Source organism: Rhinichthys klamathensis, unplaced genomic scaffold (genome assembly GCF_029890125.1).
Source record: "Rhinichthys klamathensis goyatoka isolate OS25496 unplaced genomic scaffold, OSU_Roscu_1.1 h1tg000313l_1, whole genome shotgun sequence".
Classification (NCBI taxonomy): domain Eukaryota; kingdom Metazoa; phylum Chordata; class Actinopteri; order Cypriniformes; family Leuciscidae; genus Rhinichthys; species Rhinichthys klamathensis.
Genome location: NW_026606831.1, coordinates 1,012,933 through 1,030,512, shown reverse-complemented (window position 1 = coordinate 1,030,512; position 17,580 = coordinate 1,012,933). Strand labels below are relative to the sequence as shown.

Below are 17,580 nucleotides of genomic sequence, written 5' to 3'. Positions count from 1 at the left end.
GTGCGAGCACTGGATACTTATGTTCATCGGACATCTTCAATGAGGAAGTCCGACCAGTTATTTATTTGCTTTGGATCACCTAAGAAGGGTCTTCCTGCTTCTAAACAGACGGTTAGTAAGTGGATAGTTCAGGCTATTTCACTTGCATACGAGTACTCTGACCAGCCGTGTCCTTTGGTGGTCAGAGCTCACTCTACAAGGGGTATGGCGGCCTCTAAAGCCTTACTATTTGGAGTTTCTCTTCAAAACGTGTGTGATGCGGCAGGCTGGTCCTCACCACTCACATTCGTTAGGTTTTACAGCTTGGACCTGGATGCTGCCCCAGGTTCTCAGGTGCTTAGTGCTTAGTTTCAACAGACTGACACTCAAGTACTTGGAATTCTGGCGTTTTGGGTATTCTCGTTCGCAAAGCGTCGTTGACGCATCGCGAGTTCCCTCGAAAGGGAACGTCTCAGGTTACGACTGTAACCATAGTTCCCTGAGAAAGGGAACGAGACGATGCGTCACCCTGCCATACTTCCTGCATCCCTGTGATCGGCTTGCTTCGGCGATTTCGAAGCTAATGCCGGTTTGCACCGGATGTGCTTTAATCCCTTCCTGGTCATGACGCCTTTCTCAGGGAACTATGGTTACAGTCGTAACCTGAGACGTTTTTGTGAGTGTACACAAATAAAGATAAAAAGCGAGGTGGTCGTGTCGGCGCCTCTGCCGACCCCAGGGAGTTAACCACTAACTGGTTTAAAATGCTGCTGCAAGGCTTTTAACAGGTACTCGTAAGAGAGACCACATTAATTCTGTTTTGGGTTCCTTACATTGGCTGAATAGAAAAAAAATGATTTTAGTTTATAAAGCGCTACACAATTTGGATCCTCCGTATTTGGTGGAATTAAGAAATATGAGCCGAAATGGTCTTTAAAGTCAGCTGACCAGCTGGCCTTTACGATTCCTGGGACCCAGCGGAAAACGGTGGAGATCTAGCATTTGCGGCGGAAGTTCCTAAACTTTGGAATGTTCCCACGCTAAGTGTTTAAGCGCAAGTTAAAATAATATTTCCTGCATTAGCATATGAGCTAGGGTTATGGGTCACCTGCTGGGTTTTATTAATTTGTTTTATGTTATTTGTGTTTTTTGTTGTTGTCTTTTATGATTGCCTCTGTATATGGTTCATAAAATTGTATGTTTTGTTCGACGGAATTCTGTTTATAATAGTGCTTAACCCTCTGGGGTCTGAGGTGTTTTTGGGGCCATTTGGATGTTCTGTGATGCCCTTACATTTGTGCTTTTTTCAGTTATTTATAAACATGTTAATGGCAAAGGTGTAAATTCACTCTATATAGCACAAACAGGGCTACCATAATCTGTGAGCAACTTGTATGTACATTGTTTGTATTTTTAAGAGAATATTGTTTATGCGTGGTTATTGAAAAAAATTAAAATGAAAGCTGCTGAAATAAGACCACAAAACAAATACTAAATATGTGTCCACAAGACTTTTGACAAATGGATGTTGACGCTTCGAGTTCTGGCTTCAAAATGATCTGAAAATCATCCTTCCTAATCATTCACATAAACCAATAGATTGTTTTAAATTGTGAAAAACATTTTTTTGTTTGCCAAGGCAATATGCAGATGGGCGGAACGGCCCAACCCCTATCATGAATATTAAGTGGTTCTCAGACAGTGACCCTACATAATAATGAGCCTTTCATTCAGGGGTGTCACACAAGAAATAATGCAAGGACAATATATATATATATATATATATATATTGTCATTGCATTCTTTCTTGTATATATATAGCCTAAATATATATATATATATATATATATATATACAAACAATCAAAATATAAATGAAAGCCAAAAGCACATTTTTAGTCATACCTGGAAACAAATTCTAGTCAAATGCTATATGGGCCATTCTACAGAATCTTGAAAAGAAAATAGTCTTTTTCCATAAATGTCTTATAAAGTATTATTTTTTAAAGTAGACCAATACAATAAAAATAAACCAGTCGCATTTCAAAGTCGTTCGCGAAATGACCGCCAGGTGGCGCAAAGGGACATTTATCAAAACGTAAGTGGGGCTAATGTCAATTAACAGTAAGGATGAAATTCTACAAGTTATGGTAATTTGCAAATAAGCCTACAACAAACATTTATTTTTAAACAAATATTTTTAAATATGCAACATGCACGTTTAAACAACAAACAATACAATCTGAACCAGCGCTTCTGCTCCTGTATTGAGACATGCAGCGCGTTGCAGTTACGATCCGGGTTCCAGTGGCCTTAATACATTCACGGCTTTTTAAAATGTCACAAAGCGTTTTGAGATGGTTTTGAATGAAATATTGAAGTTTATAATTAGGGTATTTTGGCACACCACGCCGAGTGGCTATGCATTATTCTAAAATCTGGCTTTATTCTGGCATGTTGAATTAGAGTTTGACAAACGCGGCGGCGCGTTCATTTGAATTTATTTTTCTCATAACAGCTAAAAGAACTTACTGCGTAATTGTTGGTCATACAGATAAGATATCATCTTTTAAAACTGTAAAAGGTCTACTTTTATTCATGTAGGCTAAAGTAGGCCTACACTCACAGGCTAACGACAAAACGTTTTCTCGCTCATGACAAACAAACGTTTGGGCATTTCTCAGTGAGAAAATTCATAGCCGAGTGGTAGAACTTACGGTTCGATCATCAAGATGACACGGGTTCAAATCCCGAACAAACATGGTCTATTGTAAATTTTATATTTATTAATGCAGAGAGATTTGTGTAGCTCTAAAACTCTGGTACACCATACAGTTTTTTGCTTATATTTATAAAATAAAATTACCATGCATTTCCATTTTACACTAAGGAACAATAGTATCCAACAGAACGACTTTGCATCTGTACCAATCGTATGAGGCCAATCGTAATTTCAAAAGCAGTTCTGTAAAAAAAGTAATTTTATATATATAGCCAATATATATATATATATATTTTATTAGGCCTATTATTATTATTTTTTTTGATTCCCTACAACCTAGAGTTTTTAAAAACATGGTTTTAAGTAAAGTGTGATTTGCCAGGGGGACGGGGATTTCCTTCTGGTCTAAACATCCCTGCTTCTGCTGAATTATTTGAATCCCCACACCCCTCCCTCCACAGTAATCAATGCTATAGGCTACTTCACCAATAGACCATCTCAAATATAAAATAGAGATATGCAACAGAACAAGCACGTTTAAACAACGATAAACAATAAAATCAAAACCAGCGCTTCAGTTGTCCATAGTTCAAGTGGCCTTAATGCATGCACGGCTTTTCAAAATTTCACAAAGCGTTTTGAGATTATTTTGAATGAAATATTGAAGTTTATAATTAAGTGTTTTGGCAGACCACGCCGAGTGGCCCTATGCATTTTTCTAAAATCGGGTTTTATTCGAACTTTTGCTAACGACAAAAGTTTATCTGTCGTCTCTGTCTCCGGGAACTGCGCGTCACAAAAATGAACCGAAAGCCACTTCAGCTCAGTCACTATAAGAAATCGGCTCTGTCTAATGCCTTTAAATGTCTAAATATTCAGGCTAATAAATGTTATCTGATTATGTAATCCATATGAAAACGAGAGGTACAGAGGATCTACTCAAACATGTAGCCTATGTAAGCGCTTCCCAATGAGAAAATGACAAGGGTGAAAATCTCGCTCTAATGAAATGTAGCAGGCTAAATCGCCCTGAATTAAAATGTAAAAACAGATCAAATAATGTATTTGTCGAAATGTTGCGATATTGTTTCATTTAAGTTCATAATTATTCTATAGGCCTACATGTTATTTAATTTAGCAGCATTACCACGAAGCACCGTGGTTCGATATTTATTTGAATAATAAAAAAAATAATAAAAACTTAATTCACAAATTGCATGCCTGGTTGAAAGGATCCAAAGATCCCTGTAGAATTTAATATTAAGTTGAACATTTTGTTCATGACAACAAATGAACATGCGTTTTTTCAGATTATATTTAGTTTTGCTTGGAAAAAGCTGGCCCAAACCAGTTTTATTTCATCAATTATTGAAATAATGAAATATTTAGTAATAAACTTTTATGACAGAAATTTCACTAGGCTACATGTAACTTAAATCATTTAATTCCTTCATTATCAACACTGTCTAGAATAGCGATTTAAGTGTGAATTACGACTTCTCTTTGTGTTAAATCAGCCTCAGACTCCGATAGCCTGTGGGGGGGTTGGGGGACAGTTCAGTGCTGTGCGCGCAGGACAATAGGCCTAGGTGTTAATGTTCCTCTTTCATATGGAGAGCGAGGGAGACTAAATAAACTTGTTAAAAAGAGATTCAGCGCGAGAGAGGCAAAGAAAAACGCATGTTTTAATTTAATTATGTTGCTTTGGACAATTTTCGTTTTGTAGGCCTACTGTTTTAATTGTTTAATGTCATTTATTTGGCAATACAAATTTAAAATGTCGCAAGAATAATATTAGCCTAGTGTTTCTTATTTTGCATCGCAAAAGAAATAAACTCTAAACCCGATGCAACCCTGTTTTAAATAAAAAAAAACACTTTATTTAAACCTTGAAATGTTCGAACTTGGTTTCAAACTTAAGTAATTTTAGTGTTCTTTTACATTACACAATAATTTAGCAGACTAAAGACGAGCTTCTTCATTTTCATTTTCTGATGCAATCGGCTGACAATCTTCCTTCATCAGTTTGTGTCCTTTGTGCAGCGGCTGCGGTTCTACTGGAATGTAGCAAATTTATGTTGTAATGATAATTAAACAAAACTCTTGACTTTAAATAAGTAAACAGTTATAAACAGTTAGCTATTTAAGCATCAAGAAGGTAAAATATAAACGCTGTTGGCCAACATCGGTTAACAACATGTATGCCACATTGAGATTCGATCTCGGGTCGATTGAAGCTCCCTGAAGCTCGTGTTGATGCGTTGATCACTGAGCCACCGTTTGTACGCTGTTAGAGTTAAAGTCTTATGCTTTTGTAAAGCTTCATTGATGTAGCCTAAATGTTTTTATTGCAATGTTTTATGTTTTCATTATTTATTCAATTTCATTTCAGTATTTCAGCCTAATTTCAGTATTGTGGTAATGAATTATTTTAACTACGTTTCACTTGTTGAATTCATCTGCTACCAGCTTTCAATCGCTCTGAATGAGCAGCAGATTACGCATTAGAGAGAATAAACGAACACTTTTCAGAGTCTATGATTGTAGCGCCTCTTAGCGGTAAAAGGTAGCAAATACACCCCACATTTTACCGCCGCGGTGGAACAGCTGATGTGGGCGTTGTCATGGCTTTCCTCTACATTTGCGTTTGAATAGCGCGCGTTCTCCGTGGGCGTGTCAGATTAACGCGTAATGAAGTGTAATGAGCTGGGGAAAAAAATTCTGACAGCACTCTCTTTTCATACAGATTACATAAACTGAGAATATTTGTTTTTTATATAAATTACTTCATTGAAAAGAAGAGAATTCAAGCTTCATAAAGAAAAATCTCTCGTGCCTGTGTGACAAGTATTTGCAGAGTTAGAGTTAATTTTTCGGACGCGTTTCAGAATGGACTGCACTGACAGAGAGAAGGCAAAACTCGCATCATGTTTATTTTTCTTCATTTGACAAAAAGCACAACACTTTGTTTTTATTGTGAGTATACAGAAAAATAATATACACTAAACAGGATCGACTGATGTATAACACTTACATGTAAGATTAAAATCAACAGAGTATTTTGAGTCTCTTTTGCACTGATAAGAAAAAAAGTCTGCCTATCGCGCCGGCGCGATAGCCGACCCCAGGGGGTTAATCAATAAACAATACAAGGAAGCGGAAAGAGTCAATAATAGATTGATCAGAGATGTGTCAGAAGGAGGAACACATATCAGCTAACTGCTGTATCAGATATAGGCATTCAATACAGGCATACTGTAAAAAGAGGTCTTATCATGATAGAGACTGCTAAGTTACTGTAACACACCCTACATCTGGCAACCTACATGAGATTGAAAAACAGCAGAAAAATTACAAACATGTGGAGTGTGCATGAGAGTAGTTTCAGTACCTCCAGGAACAGGGTTGGGAAACACTGCTATTGTGAGTGTGTTGTATGCCTTTGTTTTGTTGGTTGTTGTGTTTGATGATCCCCTCCATTTCACTTCCCATGCTTTTCTCTCCCCGCTTCCAATCATCAGTCAAAATTTCCAGTTTTACACACTCAGTTTTTTAGCCTTTTTTTAAATCTGAGGTATGAACGATCAGTGCTAAAATGGGATTTTAATGACCCTTAAAGGGTCATGAAACCCCCCTCTATCAGCTCAAGTCTAGCTCATAATCTTTTTGAAAAATGCAACTTAAATGGGCGTGGATGGCTGTGAGAAGAAGGGAGGGAGTGGGTGTGGCACGGCAGGGGAGAGGGGGAACTGTCATCAGCCAGCAGTGTTGCCAGATGTACGATAATTATCGTATTTGTACAATAATTTTGACCTCTGTACAATGTACGATCAATAATGAACAATAATCTCAGAGTTTTCAGTCGTTCGTCCAAACACACATCCTACCGCTTCTCTCTCTGACCCCGAATCATTTCGCAGGCTCGCCTGCCTGCACGTACACACACACACACACACAACACGGTGTCGCCCGGCCCGCACGTCAACACTACACATTCACAAGTCTCCCGCATTAAGCATACAATTGATATATTATCGAAATATCTAAAATGTTCATAACGACCGCTTATTTAACAAAAGGCAAGTAAAATGACCAGGGTTACATTTTAGACACACACTCTGAAGGGATAGAAAAGTCCTCAGGACTTGGTACCGCATTACTCGCAAGACGTAACTTGCATTGGTCATCGACAAGGCCGAAGTCCACCATTCTCCAATTCTCGAAGCTCTCTCGGGTAAAATGTTTGCGGCACTTGTGTCCCATGATGGTCTCTCTCCTTTACTACGCGATATCACAGTTTGACATGTCTATGGAAAGATCCACGTGGTGTCATGAATAATTAAGAGACTGTGTCTTCTCATAGGATATAAAAACTCAGTCTCATTAATAATTATTAGAGACCGATGAGTCATCAACGCACTACACTGTGCACTGCCACGTCACAGCCTGCGATGAAGATTTTAAACCCGGAAGACGAAAATAGCTGGAAAAAACTAAAATGTAACCATTTTCGCCCTACTATTAAATCTAACAGATGCTAACATTGTCTTCAATGTTGTTCAACACACATACCTCTGTTAAAATTTCAGAAAATTTGGTTTAGGGTTTCATGACCCTTTAACAAACTTGTATGCCCTAATACCGATGACAGCACTCACTGACTGGTATGTATATATATATATATATATATATCAATTATATCTTCCTATAACCGCCCTAGTTTGCTGACAAAGCCGAATGATGCACTTCCTGAGCACTAACTCTGTTGGAGCATTTTCAACAAAAGGACAAAAATATGTGGATGCCCTGATCTTAACAAACAGAGGCTCTAGGCAGACGCTGTTCTATTAACTTTTAGTCAAACACAGCAGGAATGGCAGAAATGAATTTGCTGATGACACAGCTGTGATCTGATAACCATGAACAATGAATCTGCAGTGAGAGTAAGCCCTCTCTGCACGTGACAGCACTTGAGCATTCTAAATCAGAATCACTGTATTGTCATGGACTGCAGCAAAAACAAGGACATGTGATATTCCAATGGATCGAAAGAGATAAAGTTGAAACATAAAAGCCAAAACAAACTTAGTGAAGAAACAAAATGTTTGATAACCTTCAGACCAAAAGTCTGATGGATTCTTTTTTTTATCTTCTTTACATATACACATAGACTTGGCTGTCTGGCTTACGTAGACGGCTGCTGTGAAACTGTAAACAATTCGACTGCTTGCCCATATTCCAACTGTCAGAAACAATAGTGGAATATATAGTGGCCTACAGGACACACAAAACAGGACACACTAAACATATTTTTTTGTTCTTCAACATTATTTGGCCAATTAATGTTGGAAAAAATAGTGACTGAAATTACAAGGAGATATCTAGGAATGCAGATAATGAACTAACTTGAACCCAACTCAGTTTTCCAGACAAATACTTTGATTCTTGATACGGATTTGTTCTTGATATGGATAATATACAGTGGGGAGAACAAGTATTTGATACACTGCTGATTTTGCAGGTTTTCCCACTTACAAAGCATGTAGAAGTCTGTAATTTTTATCATAGGTACTCTTCAACTGTGAGTGACGGAATCTAAAACAAAAATCCAGAAAATCGCATTGTATGATTTTTAAGTAATTAATTTGCATTTTATTGCATGATACATCAGAAAAGCAGACCTTAATATTTGTTACAGAAACCTTTGTTTGCAATTAAAGAGATCATACGTTTCCTGTAGTTCTTGACCAGGTTTGCACACACTGCAGCAGGATTTTGGCCCACTCCTCCATACAGACCTTCTCCAGATCCTTCAGGTTTCGGGGCTGTCGCTGGGCAATACGGACTTTCAGCTCCCTCCAAAAGATTTTCTATTGGGTTCAGGTCTGGAGACTGGCTAGGCCACTCCAGGACCTTGAGATGCTTCTTACGGAGCCACTCCTTAGTTGCCCTGGCTGTGTGTTTCGGGTCGTTGTCATGCTGGAAGACCCAGCCACGACCCATCTTCAATGCTCTTACTGAGGGAAGGAGGTTGTTGGCCAAGATCTCGCGATACATGGCCCCATCCATCCTCCCCTCAATACGGTGCAGTCGTCCTGTCCTCTTTGCAGAAAAGCATCCTCAAAGAATGATGTTTCCACCTCCATGCTTCACGGTTGGGATGGTGTTCTTAGGGTTGTACTCATCCTTCTTCCTCCAAACACGGCGAGTGGAGTTTAGACCAAAAAGCTCTATTTTTGTCTCATCAGACCACATGACTTTCTTCCATTCCTCCTCTGGATCATCCAGATGGTCATTGGCAAACTTCAGATGGGCCTGGACATGCTCTGGCTTGAGCAGGGGGACCTTGCGTGCGCTGCAGGATTTTAATCCTTGACGGCATAGTGTGTTACTAATGGTTTTCTTTGAGACTGTGGTCCCAGCTCTCTTCAGGTCATTGACCAGGTCCTGCCGTGTAGTTCTGGGCTGATCCCTCACCTTCCTCATGATCATTGATGCCCTACGAGGTGAGATCTTGCATGGAGCCCCAGACCGAGGGAGATTGACCGCCATCTTGAACTTCTTCCATTTTATAATGATTGCGCCAACAGTTGTTGCCTTCTCACCAAGCTGCTTGCCTATTGTTAGTGATGTTACGTCTGACACCGACGCTCCGAAGCTTGCTTCAAACTCGAACGGTCCTTGCAATAAACCACTGCTTCAGAGCTTGTATCATTACGCCACTAGTTACGTGAAAATGACGTCTGAAGCAAACACACTGGTTCACTCCTGTAGTGAACCACCTGACTGCTTTGACAGCTCAATCCAGTGTTGACAGGTTTGAAACCTGGCGGCTGTATTTCTTTTAAAAGTGAAGCCAAACCATGGCAACACCGTGGGTTGTAGTAGTCGGTGTTTGGATTGGCATTATTGTTGAGAGTGGATTGAGTTGATTTCAGTGTTGTGATGGAGCCAGCGAGAAAGAGAAGTCGTTCCCAAGTTTGGGAACACTTTAAACTTATTTCCCCGAATAAGGTTAGTCCTTTGACAGTTCTGCATACAAATATTTTTACATATGTAGTGAATGATATGGAGAAAGACAGAAACTTCAAAAACCCTCTGCTACATTATACAAGTACAACCAGTTACACAAGCACATCCCTTTCAACATACAAACATATCAGTCCCACCAATTAACAAGTTATAGAGTTCTGCTTCCCACAGCTAAACAAGATAAAGCTTTCACACATGATACTGCTAAAAAAAACTATAGAAACCATTACAGAAATTCTATTGGATTTAATGGTTTTCATGGGAATTATATTGGTTGTAATGGGAATTATAGTGGTCTCTGTGGGTCTCTACTGATATGTGTTGGGTTCCATTGGTGGGGGCATTAAATCCTAATGGAATATGTCCCAAACACACTACAAAAAAGAATTCTGTAGTGGTTTAAATGGTAAAAGCCAATGGTTCCTATTGGTATTTTAATAGAAACCATTAGAATTTCTGTGGTTCCAACTTTTTTTAAGCTGGTCTGATCTTCTGTCCTTGTCTAAAGAAATAATTACACACACACATCATGCTTAATGTTTTATTATCAAGGTGAACACATGAATTATCAGTATCTGTAAAATTCACCTACATAAATGAGTTTCACAGCACTAACACTGTTTCAGCTTCGATCGCCTCGGTAAACACGTAATAAACGGGGCGTTAACATATACGCCTACTTGCATTTTATGGTTGTCAGCTTTGTTGCATTACATTTACTTCTCCAGGAGATGGTGCTACAATTCTGAATGAAGCTTCAAGTAATGAACCATTTTCAACACCATTGTATCAGAAAGCAATAATGCTTCGAAACGCTTCGAAAATGCTTCACAGCCTTGTGCAGGTCTACAATTTTATCTGATGTCCTTACACAGCTCTCTGGTCTTGGCCATTGAACTGAGGCAATCACTGAAATAATTTGACCAAGTTTTTATATTGAAAACCAGAACTAGATTAAAATCACCAAGAACTATGAGCTATTGAGGCTGGGTATTTACTGTACTTATTACCAAAGAATAATAATTATGAAATATAATCAGTTTATTCTTACCTGAATATTAGACCACCGATGCTGAAGAGCCTCTCTACTGGAGCGCTTGAGGGCAGGGCAGTGTTGTGTTTTATGAACAGCTTTCTGAGCTTTGAAAACTGGATGTATTCATCAAACCCATCTGTGGATGGGGCATCCAAATAGGTGTCCACTTCAGATTTTTGAAAAACGAGGTTTTTTGTTAAATCTGAAAAATGACGCTGCAGGATCTTTCTTGACACTTTCACCACTGAACTGGGCTTGACCTGAGTCTCTTGCAGCTGAATCATCAGAGTTGAGGGTTTGAAATTCTCTTTTCAGCATCAATCTGTAATGCATACGTTTCTCCTCATCTTGGACCCAGTCTAGCTTGAATCTTGGCACCAGCATAGCGGAGAGTATGTTGTCCCTCTTCTCCAGAAGACCTGCCAGCCTTGTGCTCAGTGACTCCAAGATACTCTTTATGAGTGGTCGGCATGTAATGAGACCCTCTGCTGCAGTGGACTTTATGCTCTCATCCAACAGGTCATTAATATAACATTGCAGCTGCACAATGGTTGGTGCCAGGTAGCCAAGAAAGATGTTCTTCTCTGCTTGGAGTATGTTTAGTGCAAATGTTAAAGGCCTCATCACATCCACAAACTTGTGTATGAAGTTGACTTCCTGTGGAGAGAATCGGCGAAAGCCAAACTCATCACTCACAGTGTGCAAAATCAGGTCGTCATGTAGGAGAGTGGCATTATTTTCATGGGTGACCTCAGCCACGTTAATTTCTGCCTTGGTAGTTAGTGTTGCTATGCGAGACAGTCGCTCCATGGCAAGAAATACTGAATTCCATCTCGTGTCATTTGGCACAACAAAGCAAATCCCAAGCTTTTCCTCCACAGCATCAGAAGCTTTTGTACGTCGCTTAACCAGGTTCCATAGAGCAGATGCTTTTTGCAAAAACAGCCCTCTTCATTGTTTTGTAGTGTTTTTCAGTTACCTTTTCTGTATCTTTGGCCACTAGATTCAAGGTGTGAGCCATGCACCTTCTGTGAGGGGGGAGAGAGGGATGATCCAGTCATCTGGATCCAGTCATCTGGACCAGGCTCCATCTGGTCATCTTCATCTGAGGTCTCACTGGCGGCAGACACTGGTTCATTGTCATCTTCACTTTCAGTTTCATCAAAGTGGACCACTATCTCTGGCACTTCAGTATCACAAGCAACATCCATCCCAAAACAGTTGAATGCCTTGACAAAATTTGTAGCATTGTCTGTTACTGTACACACAATGTTGTTGTGGATTTTGAATTCTTTGTTTACATCTGACAATAATTTTTCCAACACATCATGTGTATGTGCTCCTTTAATCCGCCGGCATGCCAGTACTGCAGAGTATCTCTTAGAAACATCAGTTTTGTTTAGCCAGTGGAAAGTGATGTTCATAAATGCCTTGTTCACAGCTGACCAGCAATCTGCTGTTGTGCACACAACATCGATCTCAGACAGTTTAGTCTTAAGGTCACATATGTTTTCTTTAAATTTCTCGTTTAACAGTGTCTGTACTTTTTTTCTTGATGGCATATTTTTGGATGGCTGCAACCCCTTAATTAAGTTTATGAAAGCTGGGCTTTCCACTTTTCTCAAAGGCTGCAGGTCTCCGACGATATACTGCACCACCAGGCTATCCAGCTGCGGCTGGGAGATGACAACGGCCCCGCTACTGTACGCAGTTAATGTGGTTTGTGCCGAGGATCTGTCTGGCCTGTCTTTAGATTTTTTGATTGCTCGCTCATACCTTGAAAGGCTAGTCGGGTGCTTCAGTTCAATGTGCCGTATTTTATTTTTGAAAGCCGGCGGGCAAAGTTTGCACAGAAATGTAATATTTGTTCCATCCTCACCGACCTGGTCATAAAACTCTTAAATTATCATACGACGCCCCCTTGCTGCTTCGTCGCCCATATGCTGCTGTTGCCTCCATGCTGGTTTTTGTTTTGATGACGCAAGCGGCGTTGCCGTGCGACACTGGTGGCTGGTGTTGCCAGATTGTGTTTTTTCCCGCTACATATTAAGGCCTGTTTACGGTGTGTTTTCGCCTGGAAGACTCTAGAAATCTGGCACCCTATTGAACGAAGTTAAACTGAGAGAGCATGCTGTTCGTTCACAGACACTAGAATGAACGCGTTCACAGTAACGTTCATAAGGCAGTAATACAGTACGTTCAGTTCACGTTCGCTCAAAATATGAACGAGTTCATGAACTATCGTTCAATGAATGCGTTCAGGCACAACACTGATCGGCAGTGTATCAAATACTTGATCTCCCCACTGTATATAGTGGTCAATTTTTTCTATTAGTCCTGGCTAAAATGTTTGGAGGGGGATGGTGCTCAATCATCTTCCCACTGCCTTAATGTTAATCAATAATCAATATTTAAAGCTGCAGTCCCTAAAGTACATAACCAGCCAGTGTTCAAAACTATCCGCTTGCCTTAGCTCGATTCAAAACAGTAAGCTTGTAATAATGTTTTTAATTCCAGTGGTACTGGTGGATTTCCACTGGGAAAAAAGATCAAGAGAAATATGGGAGATTAAAAACAACTATGGAGGGGTCCAAAGGATTATAGAAGGAGATTTATATATAAATATGCTGTTACGTGATATTCCTGGGTCTTTGTTCCTGACTTTCTTGCAATTTAATAATTGATGTGCTGACATGAAGGACATGTTGGAGAGTTCCTATGTTTAATCTATGTGTTAAACAATCAGAACCAAGTATTCTTGGACACTTAACGTACAGTTATAATCAAAATTATTCAAGCCCCATTGCAAATCAGGTTTATTGGCAAAATTTACAGACTTTCAGCTGTTTGCAATAAACAAATCAAACAAAAGTAATTTAAATAGCTACACACAACAAATGTGGCTTTCCCACATTCAACTGAAAATGCAACTTTTAATGACTTCTGCAGTCTCAAAATTATTCAGCCCCTTCATTAGAAAGCATCTTTAGTATTTAGTATAACACCCTTTTACTGTTAAGACCTGCTGCAAACGAGATGTATAACCAACACCAGCTTCTGGCAGCGTTTCTGAGGAATCTTAGCCCATTCCCATTGAGCAATGGCCTTCAGTTCAGGAATATTCTTGGGTTTGTGTGCTGCAACTCCCTTCTTCAAATCCCACCAGATATTTTCTATGTCAAGTCAGGTGTCTGTGATGGCCACTGTAGACCCTTCTTCTGCAACCAAGCCTTGGTGGAATTTGAGGTATGCTTGGAATCATTGTCCGGTTGGAAGGACCAATGATGCCCAAGCTTCAGCTTCCTCAGAGACAGCGTGATACTTCAATGAATCCACCTTGTCTTCCACATGCTGCAGGTTTCCAGTGCCAGAAGTTGCAAAGCTGCACCAGAGCATCACCATCTTTAACTGCAGGCAGAGTGTTCTTTTCAACATATGCTTCATTCTTCTTCCTCTAAACATACCCCTGATCCATAGGGCTAAAAAAAGTTCTAGTTTTTTTTCACCGCCCTACAGAACAGAACCCCAAAACTATGTGGCTTCTTTATATGATTTTGAGCAAATTGGAGCCGATTTTTCTTGTGCTTTTGGGTCAGTAGTGGTGTATGCATGCGTTTAGTACGGGCCTTACTGTGCAGCTGAAAACTGTTGCCTGTTTCCACCACTTGAAACATTTGTTGTGTTGATCTATTTAAATTACTTTTGTTTGATTTGTTCATTGCATACAGCTGAAAGTCTGTAAATGTAGCCAATAATTTTGATTTCAACTGTAAATCACTGAATCCTGTCTACTATAAGTTTTGCTGTATTCGATTGTAAAGCAGAAGCGGCCTAAAAACTCTTGTTGACTCCTGCTCTTGATATTGCAAACATATTAATTTAAACCCTTGACTCCAGGTCTTCATTCATCGATTGGTTTGTGGGTCTTGAAGGGATAGTTCACCCAAAAATGAAAATGACCCAATGATTTACTTACCCTCAAGCCTTCATAGGAGTATATGACTTTCTTCTTTCAGACGAATATAATTGGAGTTGTATTAAAAAATGTCCCGTCTCTTCCAAGCTTTATAATAGCAGTAAATGAAGGATGATATTTTAAAGCCCACAAAAGTGCATCCATCCATGATAAAAGTAATCCATTCGGCTCCATGGTGTTAATAAAGGCCTTCTGAAGCGCAGTGATGCCTTTGTGTAAGACAAATATCCATATTTATAACTTTTATCGACTAAAATAATCAGCTTCCGACATACGAACGAATTTCTATATGGGCTTTTGACAATTGTCACACCTAGGGATGTTTCCATTGCGCCAGCAACTGATGCAGCATCTCGTTCCCTATTTAGGTGACAAAGATTCCACAAGTCCTAGAGATATTTACTAAGCTTTGTTTTGCAAAAAGCGAGAAGTCTGTCGGAGCTTGGAAACCAACAACAACCACAGAACAAGCTTAGTGACCTCAGTTGCCAGTAGGGGAAGCTCAGCCACTAGTACAGATGGGATGCTACTTTTTTGTCCTTTCTATTAATTTATTAAATATATTAAAACTGCAACATATGTAGTTTGTGCTGACTATGAACAGCCATGCTATCCACAACATCACTTCTTCTCATGTGATATTTCTTAGGTTAATCAATATTTGAAGAATTGATTTATCCTGACAGAAAAATAGAATTAAGAGGAACAATACCAGCATGATTTGCTCTGTGCAGGTATCGTCTGGCCCCAGCTTATCATTTTCCTGCCCAATTTGAGGATGTGTATCGTGTGGTGAAGTACTTTCTTCATGTTGAGGTCCTGAAGGGCTACCATATCAATCCAGAACGGATTGCTGTGTCTGGAGACAGTGCAGGAGGCAACCTTGCAGCTGCAGTGGCTCAGCAGGTAAAATCTAAAAAAAAAAGTTTACTTTTAAAAAGTTAGTTGAATTTTTATAGAATAATGAATAATCTTGATATGTTTAATATGTATGTATGTATAATCAGTTGCAGAAGGACCCACAACAGCATGTCCAGCTAAAGGCCCAGGCTCTAATCTACCCTGTCCTGCAAGCCTTGGATCTTAACACTCCCTCCTACCAGCAGAACCAATACATGCCTATACTGCCTCGCACACTGATGGTGAGGTTTTGGAGCGAGTACTTCACCAGCGATAAGTCATTTTTCAGAGCCATGATGGCAAACAGACACAATAATCATGAATCGGCTGCTTTGCTTAAATTTGTCAATTGGAGTTCATACTTGCCTGATTCTTATCGCCAGACATACAATTACAGTGCTCCACCTGTGGTCACTAGAAAAAGTCCAGTGCACTCTATTAGTCCCCATCATTCGCTTGCAGATCCACGAGCATCGCCATTGCTGGTGCCGGACACAATGTTGCGTTTCCTGCCTAAGGCCTATGTTTTGACCTGTGAGTATGATGTATTGCGGGATGATGGTTTGATGTATGTCACACGTCTGCGTAATGCTGGAGTTGATGTCACACATGAACATTACCCCGGTGGATTTCATGGTGCACTAATGTTCACTATGTGGCCCACAGACTTTGATATTGGACACAGGATGGTGGACAACTATGTTACATGGCTTAAGCAAAATCTATAAGATTAATGTATAATGCAACAGTGATTTATGCATCAGTTTTGGTTGAACTAGGTTATATATTTTGTTTTATTTATTTAATTTTTTTTTCTGTTGTTTACAGTGCACCACTTTTTGTCTTAAAAAGGGCACACTTTTGATTGTATTAATCCATTATGGTACAGGCATTCCTATTATGACCAAATCTGGTTTTAAGAAACACTGGACTATATTATTTGTAAAGGTCAATCATAAATGAAGAGTGTTGATGATATGTATCCATTGCTATACCTTAACTATGTATGTTACTAATGAAGTTGTTCAACACGTTAGCATGACAATAATATGTTTGTTGATCAATCTTCTTAACATTACACTAATATTGTTTTAATATTTAATTTATTATTGTACTATATATTGTACTATTATTATTACTCTAAATCTTTTGCAATTTTCACTGACTGCTTGACATTCTGACAGGTTTGGTTTGATATGCAGTAAAAATGTCTGTCTGATGAATTTCCTGGTTCTCTGAATTCTTATCTTGCAACGTTTGATTTGTATAAACAAATTAAAATTTAGTAACTTATGTTTTAGAAAAAAAGACAGGCCAGTTAGTAAAAACACAGTCTGAGAAAATACTTATAAACAAATCTGAATTACGCAACCATGCGTCATAGCATCTCACAAAAATTTGTTCTTAGTGTATTGCCTACAAACAATTTCAGTAATATGATGCAATGAAACAGGAAGAGCTAACGAAAACAACAAGCATCAATATCAACCACATAGTCAGGGCTCTCAAGTGTCACGCATTGAGCGTGACCAGTCACTCATTTCGGTCTTTTGACACACACTCCTGCCACGCATTATATTTCTCATGCGGAAAAACTATTTATAATATATTTAATATGCCACAGCGCCCAATATTTCTCTGGTCACGCCGCTCTCACTATGGAACCGGCAGGAATAAACTCCCCTGGAGTTCTTAGTCTAGCCTGCCACTTATCAGCCAATCAAAAAAAATAAAGGGGCTACACAATAGCCAATCAGAAAGTAGCACTATTGTATCTGGGTAAGATTTAACGCAACAATCAATGAAAAAAAGCATATCCTGGAATTGTTCACGTGATTTTGCTACAGCATCTTCCCAAAGTTTCGTTCACCCAAAGAGATACCACTGGAGCTTCGAGCATCACTTTGAGCACAGAGTAAGTCATGATCTCCTGTTT

The 17,580-nt window shown here is 39.3% G+C and overlaps 1 protein-coding gene across 1 annotated transcript in view; it reads left to right on the top strand.

The window, feature by feature from the left end:
* Positions 1-16,867, top strand: part of aadac (arylacetamide deacetylase) — a 54,597-nt gene extending 37,730 nt beyond the window's left edge. The window contains exons 4-5 of the mRNA XM_056271246.1: positions 15,479-15,650; positions 15,752-16,867. Coding sequence (XP_056127221.1) covers positions 15,479-15,650; positions 15,752-16,372 — 793 coding nt within the window. The 3' untranslated portion in view covers positions 16,373-16,867. The remainder of the gene's footprint in view (positions 1-15,478; positions 15,651-15,751) is intronic.
* Positions 16,868-17,580: the final 713 nt, after the last annotated feature.